The 19244-nt window shown below is 41.9% G+C and overlaps 1 protein-coding gene across 3 annotated transcripts in view; it reads left to right on the top strand.

The window, feature by feature from the left end:
• Positions 1 to 19244, top strand: part of TMEM232 (transmembrane protein 232) — a 286864-nt gene that overhangs the window by 74215 nt on the left and 193405 nt on the right. For all 3 annotated transcript variants that reach the window (XM_040420202.1, XM_040420203.1, XM_040420204.1), the window contains 3 exons: positions 6757 to 6856; positions 7042 to 7169; positions 12941 to 13113. In XM_040420202.1, coding sequence (XP_040276136.1) covers positions 6757 to 6856; positions 7042 to 7169; positions 12941 to 13113 — 401 coding nt within the window. The remainder of the gene's footprint in view (positions 1 to 6756; positions 6857 to 7041; positions 7170 to 12940; positions 13114 to 19244) is intronic.

Raw genomic sequence — 19244 nt, 5'->3', positions numbered from 1 at the left:
TTTACATATACCCATGCTGGGTGAGATAAATATCTTGGTCAAATGACAACTTTGTATAAAAAAATGGTAAAAGTTGTCTTTTGCCAAGATATTTCTCTCACCCAGCATGGGTATATATAAAATGACACCCCAAAACACATTCCCCACCTTCTCCTGAGTACGGAGATACCAGATGTGTGACACTTTTTTGCAGCCTAGGTGGGCAAAGGGGCCCATATTCCAAAGAGCACCTTTCGGATTTCACAGGTCATTTGTTGCTGAATTTGATTTCAAACTCCTTACCACACATTTGGGCCCCTAGAATGCCAGGGCAGTATAACTACCCCACAAGTGACCCCATTTTGGAAAGAAGAGACCCCAAGGTATTCGCTGATGGGCATAGTGAGTTCATGAAAAAAAATTTTTTTTGTCACAAGTTAGTGGAATATGAGACTTTGTATGAAAAAAAAAATAAAAAAAAAAATCATCATTTTCCACTAACTTGTGACAAAAAATAAAAAATTCTAGGAACTTGCCATGCCCCTCACGGAATACCTTGGGGTGTCTTCTTTCCAAAATGGGGTCACTTGTGGGGCAGTTATACTGCCCTGGCATTTTCCAGGGGCCCTAATGTCTGGTAAGTAGGTAAATGACCTGTGAAATCTGAAAGGTGCTCTTTGGAATATGGGCCCCTTTGCCCAGCTAGGCTGCAAAAAAGTGTCACACATCTGGTATCTCCGTACTCAGGAGAAGGTAAGGAATGTGTTTTGGGGTGTCATTTTACATATACCCATGCTGGGTGAGAGAAATATCTTGGCAAAAGACAACTTTTCCCATTTTTTTTATACAAAGTTGGCATTTGACCAAGATATTTATCTCACCCAGCATGGGTATATGTAAAATGACACCCCAAAACATATTCCCCAACTTCTGCTGAATACGGAGATACCACATGTGTGACACTTTTTTGCAGCCTAGGTGGGCAAAGGGGCCCAAATTCCTTTTAGGAGGGCATTTTTAGACATTTGGATACCAGACTTCTTCTCACGCTTTGGGGCCCCTAAAATGCCAGGGCAGTATAAATACCCCACATGTGACCCCATTTTGGAAAGAAGACACCCCAAGGTATTCAATGAGGGGCATGGCGAGTTCATTGAAAAAAAAAAATTTTGGCACAAGTTAGCGGAAATTGATTTTTTGGATTTTGTTCTCACAAAGTCTCCCTTTCCGCTAACTTGGGACAAAAATTTCAATCTTTCATGGACTCAATATGCCTCTCAGCGAATACCTTGGGGTGTCTTCTTTCCAAAATGGTGTTATTTGTGGGGTGTTTGTACTGCCCTGGCATTTGAGGGTCTCCGCAATCATTACATGTATGCCCAGCATTAGGAGTTTCTGCTATTCTCCTTATATTGAGCATACGGGTAATGAGATTTTTTTTTTCCGTTCAGCCTCTGGGCTGAAAGAAAAAAATGAACGGCACAGATTTCTTCATTCGCATCGATCAATGTGGATGAAAAAATCTCTGCCAAAAAAAGAAAAAGTAGGGGAAAGGCGTCTGCCAGGACATAGGAGCTCCGCCCAACATCCATACCCACTTCAGCTCGTATGCCCTGGCAAACCAGATTTCTCCATTCACATCAATCGATGTGGATGAATAAATCATTGCCGGGATTTTTTTTTTTATATATACAAAGTGTTTGCCAAAGTATATGAACACCGCCACCTCCTCAGCTCATATGCCTCGGCAAACATATCTTTTACTGCTGAGGAGAAATCTCGTCTTGCAGCGCCGCATACACCGACTTGCGTGTAATCTGACAGCAGCGCAATGCTTCTGTCCGAATGCACATCAGTGCTGCAGCTGGTCGATCGGTTGGTCCACCTGGAAGGTAAAAAAAACAAAACAAAAAAGAAAAAACCAGGCCGCAAAGCAATAACTTTATTAACTTTAGAACAGAACATATTAACTTTTTTAAACTTTTTAAACTTTTTTACTTACCGGTAATTTTTTTTTTGTTTAGTTTTTTTTACCTTTATAGAACAAACCTCTCCTTCCCCATGGGACAATGTGCAAAGCGCAAATCGCCCAAAGATGTGGCGAAGTACGTTATGCACTTTATCCCAGGTGAAAGGAGAGGTTTGCAGCAGCTGAGAGTAAAAGGGCCCTAATAGCCCTGTGTGCCTGTCCTGTGAGATGCAATCCCTATGCTAGGTGTACCTGTGTGTGGTACTTCCGGAAACACTCTCCATAGCATAGGGCAGGGTGGTCAGCACAGTCAGGACAGAAATAGCGGGTGTCACGCCTTATTCCACTCCTGCTACAGACACGACATCTTTTTCGGGGTGACGGTTGGGTTGAGGTACCAGGAACGACACTGGGGAAATGTCGCTCGTGTAGACGGCTAACTACACTGGGGGATGGGGCCACGGAACCTCCTGGGTAAAGGAGGTTCTCGATGATCTCTTCCTGGAATTTGAGGAAAGATCGTGTTCTCCCAGCCTTACTGTAGAGAACAAAACTATTGTACAGCGCCAATTGAATTAAATATACAGACACCTTCTTATACCAGCGTCTGGTTCTGCGGGAAACTAAATACGGAGACAACATCTGGTCATTGAAGTCCACCCCTCCCATGAGCGCATTATAGTCGTGGACACAGAGGGGCTTTTCAATGACACGGGTTGCTCGCTCAATTTGGATTGTCGTGTCTGCGTGAATGGAGGAGAGCATGTAAACGTCACGCTTGTCTCTCCATTTCACCGCGAGCAGTTCTTCGTTACACAAGGCAGCCCTCTCCCCCCTTGCAAGACGGGTGGTTACAAGCCGTTGGGGGAAGCCCACGCGACTAGTTCGCGCGGTGCCACAGGCGCAAATCCGTTCTAGAAACAAATGCCTAAAGAGGGCCACACTTGTGTAAAAATTGTCCACATAAAGATGGTACCCCTTGCCGAATAAGGGTGACACCAAGTCCCAGACTGTCTTCCCACTGCTCCCCAGGTAGTCAGGGCAACCGACCGGCTCCAGGGTCTGATCTTTTCCCTCATAGACACGAAATTTGTGGGTATAGCCTGTGGCCCTTTCACAGAGCTTATACAATTTGACCCCATACCGGGCACGCTTGCTTGGGATGTACTGTTTGAAGCCAAGGCGCCCGGTAAAATGTATTAGGGACTCGTCTACGCAGATGTTTTGCTCGGGGGTATACAAATCTGCAAATTTCTGGTTGAAATGGTCTATGAGGGGCCGAATTTTGTGGAGCCGGTCAAAAGCTGGGTGGCCTCTGGGAAGGGAGGTGGTGTTGTCGCTAAAATGCAGGAAACGGAGGATGGCCTCAAATCGTGCCCTGGACATAGCAGCAGAGAACATGGGCATGTGATGAATCGGGTGCGTTGACCAATATGACCGCAATTCATGCTTTTTTGTCAGGCCCATGTTGAGGAGAAGGCCCAAAAAAATTTTAATTTCGGAAACTTGGACTGGTTTCCACCGGAAAGGCTGGGCATAAAAGCTTCCCGGGTTGGCGGATATAAATTGTGTGGCATACTGGTTGGTCTCTGCCACGACTAAGTCCAAGAGCTCCGCAGTCAAGAACAGCTCAAAAAATCCCAGGGCCGAACCGATTTGAGCCGTCTCAACCCGAACTCCAGACTGGGCGGTGAAAGGGGGAACTACAGGTGCGGCTGAAGTTGGTGACTGCCAATCAGGGTTTGCCAGCACCTCAGGGATTCTAGGGGCTCTACGGGCCTGTCTTTGCGGTGGCTGCGACGGGGTAACTAGTGCACGTGCCACCGTACCAGCTTCAACTGCCCTTCTGGTGCTCGCCACGTCACCATGTTGTACGGCAGTGCTGGTACTAGGTCCAGGGAGGGCTGCGCTGCTGGTGTATGCCTCACCACGTGATCCGGCAGCGACAGCCCCACTCTGCTGCTCTTGAAGCGGATCCTGCATAACCTGTGGTCTAGCGACATGGGGCCGGGTACGCCTGGTGCTGCCAGGGACCTCCACCTCCTCGTCCGAACTTTGGGTCAGAGAGCCACTGCTTTCCACAGGTTCATATTCTGACCCGCTAGATTCATCAGATGAGGGTTCCCACTCCTCATCCGACTGGGTCAGAATCCTGTAGGCCTCTTCAGAAGAATACCCCCTGTTTGACATTTTGGACTACTAAATTTAGGGGTATTCCCTGAGACTACCCAAGAAAAAAAGCAAACCTGTCTTACAAAGGGGAGGCTAGCGAAGTACCGGAGGCCGCTGCGGTTGATAAAAAATATCAAAACTGATTTTTTTATCGCCGCAGTGCGTGTAAAATGAATGTGCAGTGATCAAAAAATATATTTTTTTTGTCACTGCGGTGGGGCGGGCGTGGGTGAACGCACGTGTGGGCGACCGATCAGGCCTGATCGGGCAAACACTGCGTTTTGGGTGGAGGGCGAACTAAAGTGACACTAATACTATTATAGATCTGACCGTGATCAGTTTTGATCACTTACAGATACTATAAAAGTACAAATGCTGATTAGCGATACGCTATTCAGCGAATAAAAGTGACTGCGGTGCGGTGGGGTGGGCGCTAACTGACGCTAACTACCTAACCAAGGGGCCTAAACTATCCCTAAAACCTAACAGCCAATACTAGTGAAAAAAAAAAAGTGACAGTTTACACTGATCACTTTTTTTCCTTTCACTGGTGATTGACAGGGGCGATCAAAGGGGTGATCAAAGGGTTAATTGGGGTGCAGGGGGGTGATCTGGGGCTAAGGTGTAGTGTTGGTGTACTCACAGTTCAGTCTGCTCCTGTGCTGGATCCAACCGACGAAAAGGACCAGCACAGGAGCAGAGAAGCCATATAACAGATCATATTTACTAATATGATCTGTTATATGGCTTGTGATTGGATTTTTTAAAAATCGCCAGCCTGCCAGCCAATGATCGTTGCTGGCAGGCTGGTGACGAACTTGTTCTTTAACTTTTGCCGGCCCGCGATGCGCATGCGCGGGCCGGCTTGGAGCGAAATCTCGCGTCTCGCGAGATGACGCGTATATGCGTGACTGTGCGCAGCGCTGCCACCTCCGGAACGCGAATCTGCGTTAGGCGGTCCGGAGGTGGTTAAATGATGGCAGGTGTATGCTGACTCCTATTTAACATGATTTTGAATGTGATTTCTTAATTCTGAACACAGCTACATCCCCAGTTATCAGAGGGTGTGCACGCTTATGCAACCACATTATTTATTTTTTTTGTTTTCTTCCCTCCACCTAAAAGATTTCAGTTTGTTTTTCAATTGAGTGGTACAGTTTATAGGTCACATTAAAGGTGGAAAAAGTTCTGAAATGATTTATCTTTGTCTCATTTGTCTACAGCACAGAAACCTGACATTTTAATAGGGGTGTGTAGACTTTTTATATCCACTGTATATAGATAAAGAAGGGCGTATATATGTTTCTGTGTATGTATGTATGTTCCGCAATCACTCAAACGCAAAAAACGATTTCAACGAAACTTGGTATACACATCCCTTGCTACATGGAAAGAAATCTTGTGGGGGTCACAGCTCTCTAGGACGTACCGTTCCTGAGATATTCCCAAAACATTACCTGAATTACCCAATAGAAGCCTGCAAGTCTTTCTCTTCATATCCCAACTGCCATACACACGGTCGCATGTCCCTTATCAGCCAAAAGAAGCTCGCAGTCCCTTAGTCTCCACATACACACAGTTTTACTCCAGGTTTCCATAACAACCCAGCCATCTTTCTTCACTGCTGTATGTCAGCTTTAGGCTAGGGCTACACAACGACATGTGTCGTGCGACAATAAGTTGCACGACACATAGGGCACAACTACACTGCTATATGTGTCGCGCGACATTGATGTCGCACCAATGTCGTGCGACAATTTTTATAATGATAGTCTATGGTGTTGCACTGCGACATGTGACATGCTGCGACTGTGATGCGACAGTTGCAGAAAAATCCATCTTGGATGGATTTTTTGCAACTGTCGTCTCGCAGTCGCAGCATGTCACATGTCGCAGTGCAACACAATAGCCTATCATTATAAAAATTGTTGAGACAAAATGTTGTGCGACACATGTCGTCGTGTAACCCTAGCATTAAAGGGGCAGGGCGCTGTGGAGATCACTGTTAAAGGGGCGGGCACTGTGGAGGTCAATGTTAAAGAAGCGTTCACTGTGGATGTTACTGTTAAGGGGGCAGGCCGCTGTGGAGGTCACTGTTAAAAGGGCAGACACTGTGGAGGTCACTGTTAAGGGGGCCACTATTAAAGGGGCAACTGCTGTGAAGGTCACTGTTAAGGCAGCGGGGTATTGTGGAGGTCACTGTTAAGGCAGCAGGGTACTGTGGAGGTCACTGTTAAGGGTGCGGGCCCCTGCGGAGGTCACTGTCAAGGATGTGGGGTGCTGTGAAACTCATTGTTAAAGGGGCGGGCTGCTGTGAAGGTCAAAGTTAAGGGTATGGGCTGCTGTGGAGGTCCCATTTTAAAGTGGCGGGCCACTGTGGGTGGGTCAGTGTTAAGGGGTGGGGGACTGTGGAGTTCACTGTTAAAGGGGCGGGTGCTGTAGAGGTCACTCTTATGGGGGAGACTGTCAATATTTTTTAACGACACACACAAACATTAAATGAAATAGATTAAATATACCCATGCGAAGCCGGGTCCTTCTGCTATTTGGATATATAGAACAACATAGTAATACAACTAAGGCAATTATGTAGCCTGTACATAAAACTGATATTTCTTTTTAATTCCTTCCAACAGCTTGGATTTTTGACATTTTTAAGACTTTACACCTTTTATCTCCTTGGGCATCTAACACATTTTAATGAACAAAAAAGCAGACTTTCTACATATTTAAAAGGTTGGTGTTCAGACATATTTAAATAATAAATGTGCATCTCCACTTATTTCTGCTGACTCACAAAAATGATATGGTGGCTGGTGCTTTGTGATTCGATTTAGTCTAATAATGGTTCCTCAGGATCTATATATGCACCTCATCTATTCTGAGTTTTAAACAGTTTTTCTATTGTATCCCTTATATAGCACTTCCTGCATGTGAAACAACGTATCAGCCATATCCAAATGTTCTTTCGTCCATACATGTAATGTTGAAGGTTGGAGAAATCATATGTGATTCAGACTCTTCCTTAGAAACAAGTATACCTTCACAGGTGAGTGTTCATCATTTATTAGCAGGATGGAACAAACAAGTCCTTCGTGCAGCCACGATAGGGTTTGTAAGGTTAAAGGAGCTATCAGTAGGTTACCGGGTAGACTTAGAACCAAGTGGAAGTAGTGATTGGCCAGGTTAGGAGGGGGAGGGCAGACTTACCTTTATAAAGTGGAGCATTGGGGAAGACCCCTCTACCAGCCCACCCTTTAGATTTCACTTGATGGGTGGCAGTGAGGGCTAGTTTGTATATAAGGTAATTGCTGTTACAGCAGGCAGCACTGAGGAGGGATTGGAGTTATGAAACCCCTCTTAAGGAGAAAGATTTGGTGGTGGATCCTCCTGAGAGAGTGGTCCTAGGGAACAGGTTCAAAAGAACCAACATACAATACCTCAACATATTTCTCAACCCCAAGTTGGAACGTTGTGACTGGGGAGTGCCTAGGTACCGCTAGATAAGGCTTTTCGAGATCTTCAATGATATGACAGCAGATTTCAGGGTAGGTATGTGTGTATATATATATATATATATATATATATATATACTTTCCAAAGAACGAGGCAGCACTTCCAGGTTTCGGTGACAGGGTGAAGACCCCAAACTTTATTCCCCAGCTAAGTTTGGGGTCTTCAGCCTGTTACCGAAACCTGGAAGTGCTGCCTCGTTCTTTGGAAAGTATATGTCGTGGAGGAGAAGCCGACCTCTGTGAGGAATTGCACCCAGTGCACGCGGTCTGACTGTGCTGCTGCGGTATTTGGTGTTATATATATATATATATATATATATATATACAGTTGTGTTCAAAATTATTCAACCCCCAATGCTGTAAAGGGTTTTAGGGAATTTAGTGTACATTTGTAATTGTGTTCAGAATGAAATCTTACAAGGACTTTTTAAAGAACCAAATGCAACTAAAATGACATCAATTGTTTTTGTAATACAGTATTAAATGTTTTTTTTTGTGATTTCTTCATTGACACAATTATTCAACCCCTTAAAGACTACCACTCTTAAGAACAGAGGTTCATTCAAGTGTTTTCGATCAGGTATTGAAAACACCTGTGGATGTCAAGGAGCAGCAATCAAGCATAATAAGCACCAATTAGGCAGATTTAAAATGACTGTGATACTCAGCTCCTTCTAGACATTTACTGGTGTGTTTACAAACATGGTGAAGTCAAGAGAATGGTCCAGGAAGACAAGAGAAGAGGTGATTTCTCTTCACAGGAAGGGCAATGGCTATAAGAAGATTGCAAAGATGTTAAACATACCAAGAGACACCATAGGAAGCATCATTTGCAAATTCAAGGCAAAGGGCACTGTTGAAACGCTACCTGGTCGTGGCAGAAAGAAGATGCTGACTTCGACTGCTGTGCGCAACCTGAAACGCAAAGTGGAGAAAAGTCCCCGTGTGACTGCTGAGGAACTGAAAAAATATTTGTCAGACAATAAGGCGCACACTGCGTAATGAAGGCCTCCATGCCAGAACCCCCAGGCGCACCCCCTTGCTGTCTCCAAAGAATAAGAAGAGTCGACTGCAGTATGCCAAAAGTCATGTGGACAAACCACAAAAGTTTTGGGATAGTGTTCTGTGGACTGATGAAACAAAATTAGAACTGTTTGGGCCCATGGATCAACGCTATGTTTGGAGGAGGAAGAACAAGGCCTATGAAGAAAAGAACACCTTGCCTACTGTGAAGCATGGCGGGGGGTCAATCATGCTTTGGGGCTGTTTTGCTTCTACAGGTACAGGGACGCTTCAGCGTGTGCAAGGTACCATGAATTCTCTTCAGTACCAGGAGATATTGAATGAAAATGTGATGCAGTCTGTCACAAACCTGAGGCTTGGGAGACGTTGGACCTTTCAACAGGACAATGATCCCAAGCATACCTCCAAGTCCACTAGAGCATGGTTGCAGATTAAAGGCTGGGACATTTTGAAGTGGCCATCGCAGTCACCAGACTTAAATACGATTGAGAACCTCTGGTGGGACTTAAAGAAAGCAGTTGCAGCGCGCAAGCCTAAGAATGTGACTGAACTGGAGGCTTTTGCCCATGAAGAATGGGTGAAGATACCCGTAGATCGCTGCAAGACACTTGTGTCAAGCTATGCTTCACGTTTAAAAGCTGTTATAACTGGAAAAGGATGGTGTACACAAGTCTCCAAGCTAAGAAGAAAACCGCAGCATACCTTCTGCGCACCGCTTTGGGATTCGCAAAAATATCCAAATACCTACAGCAAAAAGAAACGAAAGTCCTGCCTTGTTTTGCTCAAAAAGACATAAAGGTACGCTGGATTTTAAAGCGGGTCCAACCACCTATTGACCCCGGCGTTAAAGCGGACTGTTTCCTGGCTTACAAACTGTTTTTAAAGCGGATCGGAGGTAAGACCGCATGTGCTGACAACACGTGGGATGCCACGTTTTGCACAGAAAGATGAATACTCCATCGCACCTAAACAGTTAGTAATTAGTTGATATCAATCACAGCAAGGCTGTAACTTTTAAACCAAAGTCAAAACAGTGAGAAACGATATACCACAAACCAAGAGGCTGTTATATTCAGTAATCCCTAAAATAGTGGAATCGTTTATATTGAATAAACCGCAGGTATACCGCAGACCATTAAAAGAAACCGCACTCACTATATATATTTTTTTTTTTGGTTGAAATCCAAAACTTTGAACTAGACATTGCATATAGGACTGAAGTTTGTGATCCAATTACAAACCAATTCATTAGTGTGGTTTTATGTGACATTATTTTAACCATTGTATTTTATGTTATTTTAGTGTGATTAATTAGGTGCCTTGTTATATTAAATAAATTACTTTAATATATTGGCTAGTGTTTTGTGTGAATCCAGATGTAGGTGTGCCCCCTTATTCCTTTGTATAATGTTGTACTAAGTACTAAGATTGAATGTAACTTGGGGGTTGAATAAAACTGATAATGATGTGAGCACAGAAAAGACATTTGTGGTTATTTCATTATAAATGTTATGTTATATTTGTCTGACTTACAAGTGCCTCTTTGATTTAATTGTAAACAAGATGACTGAAATGATCAAAATCAATGTCAAACTGGCCAAAACACTAAATTTCAGTGGGGGTTGAATAATTTTGAACATAACTGTATATATCGAGAGAGAGAGCCTTGGAAAAAGTATTTATACTCCTTGAACTTATCCAAATCTTTTCACGTTTTAGCCTTAAACTTAGATGTACTTTATAGGGATTTTATGTGATAGACCAACACAAAGTAGCAAGTATTTGTGACGTGATAAGAAATTGATACATGGTTTTCAAAATTTTAAAACGATAAAAATCTGGAAAGTGTGCCTCACGTCACACATACTTGCTATATTGTGTTGGTCTATCATATAAAATCCCAATAAAGCACTTTAAATTTGTGGGTATAACGTTAAAAAATGTGGAAAAGTTCAAGGGGTATGAATACTTTTTCAAGGCACTGTATGTTAGTGTCACTCTAACATTATTTGCTATTGTGTCATTGTGTTCAAGAGCTTAAGGGCAGAGGGAGAAAACTAAAATTAATAAAAAAATAATTAAATATATAAAACAAAAATCTACCATTTAGGCCCTAGGAGACCTCATAGTGTCATATACAAATTTTCAGACCAATTGGAGCATATTTCATTTGTGTAGTATCAATTCGGATACAAATCAAATTGTTTGAAAAATTTGGCGGATTGGACACAAAACGAATTTCAAGAACTTTGCTCAATCCTAGTCTGAAGACTTTCCAAATGCACCCTATGTGTGCAGTATACTGTATTGCAGACAGTATTTCTATGGTTTAACCTTAGTGGCAGATGGGATATAGAGGATTATCGTAATTTGGTAATGCCATTTTAATTGTTACCTAAATTATCTTACAAGCAATCACATTACAACACCAGTGTTACATCATTACCAAAGGTCTGGCATAAGCAGGAAAAGGTTGGCTAATAAACTTTGAAAGCGTAAATGGAAAAACTTAGAAGGAAAGGTGGAGTTGAAGGCCAATGTGAGGCAGCACAAATCAAAATGACTAATATATTAATATTATTTACTAGGCAGGGGGACCACAAATGATCTTGCTTTGTTTATGGAAAATATTTCATGTCCGAACGCATTTCAAATAAACTGCTAGAATCACACATGCCATTTTCTTTGACCACAGCCAGTATATATCCAGTATATATATTGACTGGTTAGTCTCATGTAAGCTTGTATTATGTGAACATCAAAAGAAATTGGTTAGAGTTTTTGGCATACCTTTGAACCATCCCAGCCCTGGATTGCTGGTCTGCTGTCAGGGGACATATGCTGCATGACCTACTATGCCTGAGTGGTGCATAGGTCACAGGTAGAATTGCCATGTGTCAAGCGCCGTAGGAAAGTTTTTTCAGACAATTCCCTGGTAACCAACACCACATTATTATGGGGACCGGGAGACAGCAGTTGAAGGTGGCAGAAAGAATGGAGAAGCCTCAGGGGCATAACTTCATTTATGGATACTGTGGTATGTAACCAGTTGAAAGCATTTTCATAGAGAATTTCATAACATGTGACTTCAGACATAAAGGTTTTATTAGACTTTATAAAAATGCCCTGCAAGATGCTTCTCTGCCCCTTATAATTACTCCAGATCCAAACTAATTAACCGGTTTATAAAGGAAGCTTAAAGTCTCCCAAATATATACAGCACATCTTGCAAAATGTTGTCAGTCCCGGTTTATATACCATATACATTGTAAGTGGTTGGTAGGTCTCTCTACACTCTAGTGTAATAGTGCCACTGGTCAGTCCACAGTCTAGTGTAATGGTTCCACTGGTCGGCCCATAGTCTATAATAACTCTGCTACCAGTCAGACCACAGTGTAGTGTGAGGCTGCTGCCAATCAGTCCACAATCTCCTGTAGCCCAACGTTTAGTGTAATGCTAATGAAGGTCAGTCCACAGTCTAGTGCTGTCTCTGGTCATTAGATCGTCTACTGTAATGCTGCCATCGGTTAACCGACAGTCTAGTGTAACCCTACCAGTGGTCAGTCCACATTGTAGTGTAATGCTGCCATAGGTCAACCCACAGTCTAGTGTAACCCTGCCACCATTTAGTTCACCATCTAGTGTAATGCTGTCACCAGTTGGTCTATAGTCTAGTGTAACCCTGCCACTGGTCAGTCCACAGCATAGTGTAATGCTGCCATAGGTCAACCCACAGTCTAGTGTAACCCTGCCACCATTTAGTTCACCATCTAGTGTATTTCTGTCACCAGTTGGTCTATAGTCTAGTGTCACCCTGCCATTAGGCAGTCCACAGTGTACTGTAATACTGCCATAGGTCAACCCACAGTCTAGTGTAACCCTGCCACTGGTCAGTCCACAGTGTAGTGTAATGTCAAGGTAGGTCAACCCACAGTCTAGTGTAAACACTTCCTTTACTTGTTACCATGTTATTTTATGTTATAACTTTATTACTTATTATTTGCTGATGTTATTTGAAGGAGGAGGCTGGGTGTGACTGGGCTTCAGAAATGCGGTTAGAAATGTGTCTTAAAAAACTTGCCTAATGTGTCCTCTTTCTGTTCATTGAAAGTTAGGGTGTAAGGTTTTTGGTCCTATCTTTTTTGAACTCTTGTATGTTTTTCAACATAAGATATGTGCTTGCCAGAGAAATATATAAAAAGCAACTATTTATTTTGTGATAAGACATAGCACTATTTCTTCATGGTAGTGTTATTTAGATATTTCTTCTCATGTCTTGCAGAAACAACCAGCCCTCAAAGACAAATTGAGTTTAGATTCAGGAGCAGCTGAAACAGACACATTTCTTTGGCATGTGCTTATGATTTGGCAGCACACGCAAAATAATAGTACAGATTTACATGATGTTAGCAAGCATCTTTGCCTCCCGAAGGAACATCTACATCAAGAAAACTGGTTTGTATCAAACAGCCTGCATAATATTACTGAGAATTTACATAGTAATTTAATTTGGCAATTTAAAAAAACATCATCCTTTGTATAGTAACCCTTCTTCTCTTCCCTATAATACATGCCTTTTATCATTATTTTAGCTGGGGCCTTGTGACAGGTTATAGAGTTTAGCTGCTCTTTTAAGACCAATTTTATTTTTCATAGTTCACTTTCAGGATCAGATTAAAAATCTCAAATGCTGAGATCATTGTAGTTAGGGGAAGTGATGGAACTTGCTGGATTTTGCCCTTAGATTATATTCATAAGGGGTAATAATGATGTGATAAAAAAAACATCATCATTACCTCACGGATGGTGACATGGATGATCAGCTGTCTGCTCCGGCTAAAAGACAGGTGTCCTTAGTATGAGACTGCCCCCTATTTTGTGTATATGCTGTAACAGGCTGACTTGGAAGGGGTTGTCCCATGATTAATTTAAAAAATTAATTTGAGACATTAAACAGTGCATGGCAATCTAATAAAGCTTCAACCAGTCCTTTACCTCACAGGGATCCAGAGATCTCCCCATTCATTGATCCAGTTACTCTTCTAGATCTTTTCAGCTGACTACTTTGTTAGTGTGTCATTTCTTGGGGATGTGTATTTTCTGCCGAATCTGGAACTGAGTATGTGCGACCACCTCAGCGAGGTAGACTGAGAATTAAGGAAAAGAACAAACAACAGGTGGCGCTATACTGATATATTTAGTGGAATAACCCAGTGGCAATAGTGCATTTTTAATTACTTGCACTTTAAAAAAGTATTCAGATCCAGCCGCTGGTTTGAAAAATGAAGAATATTTTTGTCACTGACCAGTAGAAAACCCTCCTGCCATGACTTACTGGATGCATGTTTAGTAGAGAGAGTGTTAGGGATAGGCAATGTTAGTAAGGTAGTAATAGATTTGATTTGATTTTAAAAAAGTTTGGAATCACTAGAATTAATAAATTCTGGTCAGTCCACAGTCTAGTGGAATTCATAAATTCATAAACTAAGTGTCTCATTGGTGGGCTTCTGTTATAGTCCCTCATGGTCAGAAGAATGGGTGTCCTGTGTCCCCCCGCATTAAAATGGAGATACATTCATCTGGATGGGACTTCCAGAGATTGGGCACTGTACTCAGCTTTTCTTTAGCAGTCCAATTTACAGAAAAGAAGCAGCAGCTCATGTACCCAACCGCTGATCCATAAATACAGGGGGACATGGGAACTCTATTCTCATGATCTGTGAGGGTCCCAGCGGTTGGACCATCTCTGATCAGATACTAATCATGTGGACAAGGGATAAGTGTAAATCTTGGCAAAATAACTCTTAATTATTAATAAATAACTCTTTAAGATATTACTAGTAGAGGTAAGCTGGAACCAACCTAGAGACAAAAAAGATAATGGTGGCCAAGGTGCAGAGCTTCAAAAAAGGATATCGGAGTAAACAGTTTTAGAAACAGATGTCAAACACATATAATGGTGGCTTCCACAGAGGGGTTGATCCCTGTTATAGACAACTCCTTTCAGAGTCACCACGTCGATCAGCTGACTGCCGTAGATCCAGCTCCTGGCATCCTTGGCAAACAGCAGATTTTTCAGCCTCTGCAGTAGATATATATTTTTACATGGCAACCATTTAGATAAATGGCCCATCTATGTAATATATGGATGACTTAAGTCGGCCAGCAGCTCTCAATTCTGTCTTATAGAGGGGATACTAAGCCATACCCTTCAAGGCTGGGGCTACAACTGGATTTTATGTAGCACTTTTGTTTAATATTGCGTACAGCTGTAGCTCAATAGTTAAAATCAATCAAAAGCTCTACAAAAAGTCAAGGTGTAGCTCCAGCCTAAATATTACACGCAGTCTCTTTAACCACCTCAGCCCCCATAGCTTAAACACCCTGAAAGACCAGGCCACTTTTTACACTTCTGACCTACACTACTTTCACCGTTTATTGCTCGGTCATGCAACTTACCACCCAAAAGAATTTTACCTCCTTTTCTTCTCACTAATCGAGCTTTCATTTGGTGGTATTTCATTGCTGCTGACATTTTTACTTTTTTTGTTATTAATCTAAATTTAACGATTTTTTTGCAAAAAAATGACATTTTTCACTTTCAGTTGTAAAATTTTGCAAAAAAAACGAGATCCATATATAAATTTTGTTCTAAATTTATTGTTCTACATGTCTTTGATAAAAAAAAAATGTTTGGGTAAAAAAAAAAAATGGTTTGGGTAAAAGTTATAGCGTTTACAAACTATGGTACAAAAATGTGAATTTCCGCTTTTTGAAGCAGCTCTGACTTTCTGAGCACCTGTCATGTTTCCTGAGGTTCTACAATGCCCAGACAGTACAAACACCCCACAAATGACCCCATTTCGGAAAGTAGACACCCTAAGGTATTCGCTGATGGGCATAGTGAGTTCATAGAACTTTTTATTTTTTGTCACAAGTTAGCGGAAAATTATGATTTATATATATTATTTTCTTACAAAGTCTCACATTCCACTAACTTGTGACAAAAAATAAAAACTTACATGAACTCACTATGCCCATCAGCGAATACCTTGGGGTGTCTTCTTTCCAAAATGGGGTCACTTGTGGGGTAGTTATACTGCCCTGGCATTCTAGGGGCCCAAATGTGTGGTAAGGAGTTTGAAATCAAATTCTGTAATAAATGGCCGGTGAAATCCGAAAGGTGCTCTTTGGAATGTGGGCCCCTTTGCCCACCTAGGCTGCAAAAAAGTGTCACACATGTGGTATCTCCGTATTCAGGAGAAGTTGGGGAATGTGTTTTGGGGTGTCATTTTACATATACCCATGCTGGGTGAGATAAATATCTTGGTCAAATGCCAACTTTGTATAAAAAAAATTGGAAAAGTTGTCTTTTGCCAAGATATTTCTCTCACCCAGCATGGATATATGTAAAATGACACCCCAAAACACATTCCCCAACTTCTCCTGAATACAGAGATACCAGATGTGTGACACTTTTTTGCAGCCTAGGTGGGCAAAGGGGCCCATATTCCAAAGAGCACCTTTCGGATTTCACTGGTCATTTTTTACAGAATTTGATTTCAAACTCCTTACCACATATTTGGGCCCCTAGAATGCCAGGGCAGTATAACTACCCCACAAGTGACCCCATTTTGGAAAGAAGACACCCCAAGGTATTCGCTGATGGGCATAGTGAGTTCATGGAAATTTTTATTTTTTGTCACAAGTTAGTGGAATATGAGACTTTGTAAGAAAAAAAAATAAAAATCATCATTTTCCACTAACTTGTGACAAAAAATAAAAAATTCTAGGAACTCGCCATGCCCCTCATGGAATACCTTGGGGTGTCTTCTTTCCAAAATGGGGTCACTTGTGGGGTAGTTATACTGCCCTGGCATTCTAGGGGCCCAAATGTGTGGTAAGGAGTTTGAAATCAAATTCTGTAAAAAATGACCAGTGAAATCCGAAAGGTGCTCTTTGGAATATGGGCCCCTTTGCCCACCTAGGCTGCAAAAAAGTGTCACACATGTGGTATCTCCGTATTCAGGAGAAGTTGGGGAATGTGTTTTGGGGTGTCATTTTACATATACCCATGCTGGGTGAGATAAATATCTTGGTCAAATGCCAACTTTGTATAAAAAATGGGAAAAGTTGTCTTTTGCCAAGATATTTCTCTCACCCAGCATGGGTATATGTAAAATGACACCCCAAAACACATTGCCCAACTTCTCCTGAATACAGAGATACCACATGTGTGACACTTTTTTGCAGCCTAGGTGGACAAAGGGGCCCATATTCCAAAGAGCACCTTTCGGATTTCACTGGTCATTTTTTACAGAATTTGATTTCAAACTCCTTACCACACATTTGGGTCCCTAGAATGCCAGGGCAGTATAACTACCCCACGAGTGACCCCATTTTGGAAAGAAGACACCCCAAGGTATTCGCTGATGGGCATAGTGAGTTCATGGAAGTTTTTATTTTTTGTCACAAGTTAGTGGAATATGAGACTTTGTAAGAAAAAAAAAAAAATCATAATTTTTTCACTAACTTGTGACAAAAAATAAAAAATTCTAGGAACTCGCCATGCCCCTCACGGAATACCTTGGGGTGTCTTCTTTCCAAAATGGGGTCACTTGTGGGGTAGTTATACTGCCCTGGCATTCTAGGGGCCCAAATGTGTGGTAGGTAGCTAAATGACCTGTGAAATCCGAAAGGTGCTCTTTGGAATGTGGGCCCCTTTGCCCACCTAGGCTGCAAAAAAGTGTCACACATGTGGTATCTCCGTATTCAGGAGAAGTTGGGGAATGTGTTTTGGGGTGTCATTTTACATATACCCATGCTGGGTGAGAGAAATATCTTGGCAAAAGACAACTTTTCCCATTTTTTTTATACAAAGTTGGCATTTGACCAAGATATTTATCTCACCCAGCATGGGTATATGTAAAATGACACCCCAAAACACATTCCCCAACTTCTCCTGAATACGGAGATACCACATGTGTGACACTTTTTTGCAGCCTAGGTGGGCAAAGGGGCCCAAATTCCTTGTAGGAGGGCATTTTTAGACATTTGGATACCAGACTTCTTCTCACGCTTTGGGGCCCCTAAAATGCCAGGGCAGTATAAATACCCCACATGTGACCCCATTTTGGAAAGAAGACACCCCAAGGTATTCAATGAGGGGCATGGCGAGTTCATAGAAAAAAAAAAAATTTGGCACAAGTTAGCGGAAATTGATTTTTTTGGTTTTTTTCTCACAAAGTCTCCCTTTACGCTAACTTGGGACAAAAATTTCAATCTTTCATGGACTCAATAAGCCCCTCAGCAAATACCTTGGGGTGTCTTCTTTCCAAAATGGGGTCATTTGTGGGGTGTTTGTACTGCCCTGGCATTTGAGGGTCTCCGCAATCATTACATGTATGGCCAGCATTAGGAGTTTCTGCTATTCTCCTTATATTGAGTATACGGGTAATGAGATTTTTTTTTCCGTTCAGCCTCTGGGCTGAAAGAAAAAAATGAACGGCACAGATTTCTTCATTCGCATCGATCAATGTGGATGAAAAAATCTCTGCCAAAAAAAGAAAAAGGAGGGGAAAGGCGTCTGCCAGGACATAGGAGCTCCGCCCAACATCCATACCCACTTAGCTCGTATGCCCTGGCAAACCAGATTTCTCCATTCACATCAATCGATGTGGAAGAATAAATCCTTGCCGGGATTTTCTTTTTTATATATACAAAGTGTTTGCCAAAGCATATGAACACCGCCACCTCCTCAGCTCATATGCCTCGGCAAACGTATCTTTTACTGCAGAGGAGAAATCTCGTCTTGCAGCGCCGCATACACCGACTTGCGTGTAATCTGACAGCAGCGCAATGCTTTTGTCCGAATGCACATCAGTGCTGCAGCTAGTCGATCGGTTGGTCCACCTGGAAGGTAAAAAAAAACAAAACAAAAAAGAAAAAACCAGGCCGCAACGCAATAAATTTATTAACTTTTGAACCAAACATATAAACTTTTTTTAACTTTTTTAACCCCTTAAGGACCGGGCTCATTTTCACCTTAAGGACCAGGCCATTTTTTGGAAATCTGACCAGTGTCACTTTAAGTGCTAATAACTTTAAAACGCTTTGACTTATCCAGGCCCTTCTGAGATTGTTTTTTCGTCACATATTGTACTTCATGACACTGGTAAAATGAAGTCAAAAAAATTATTTTTTTTTGCACAAAAAAATACCTAATTTACCAAAAATTTGGAAAAATTTGCAAATTTCAAAGTTTCAGTTTCTCTACTTCTGTAATACATAGTAATACCCCAAAAAATTGTGATGACTTTACATTCCCCATATGTCTACTTCATGTTTGAATTGTTTTGGGAATGATATTTTATTTTTTGGGGATGTTATAAGGCTTAGAAGTTTAGAAGCAAATCTTGAAATTTTTCAGAAATTTACAAAAACTCAATTTTTAGGGACCAGTTCAGGTCTGAAGTCGATTTGCGAGGCTTACATAATAGAAACCACCCAAAAATGACCCCATCTAAGAAACTACACCCCTCAAGGTATTCAAAACTGATTTTGCATACATTATTAACCCTTTAGGT

The sequence above is a fragment of the Bufo bufo genome, chromosome 2 (assembly GCF_905171765.1).
Source record: "Bufo bufo chromosome 2, aBufBuf1.1, whole genome shotgun sequence".
NCBI classification, from domain to species: domain Eukaryota; kingdom Metazoa; phylum Chordata; class Amphibia; order Anura; family Bufonidae; genus Bufo; species Bufo bufo.
This window is presented reverse-complemented; position numbering and strand designations above follow the sequence as displayed.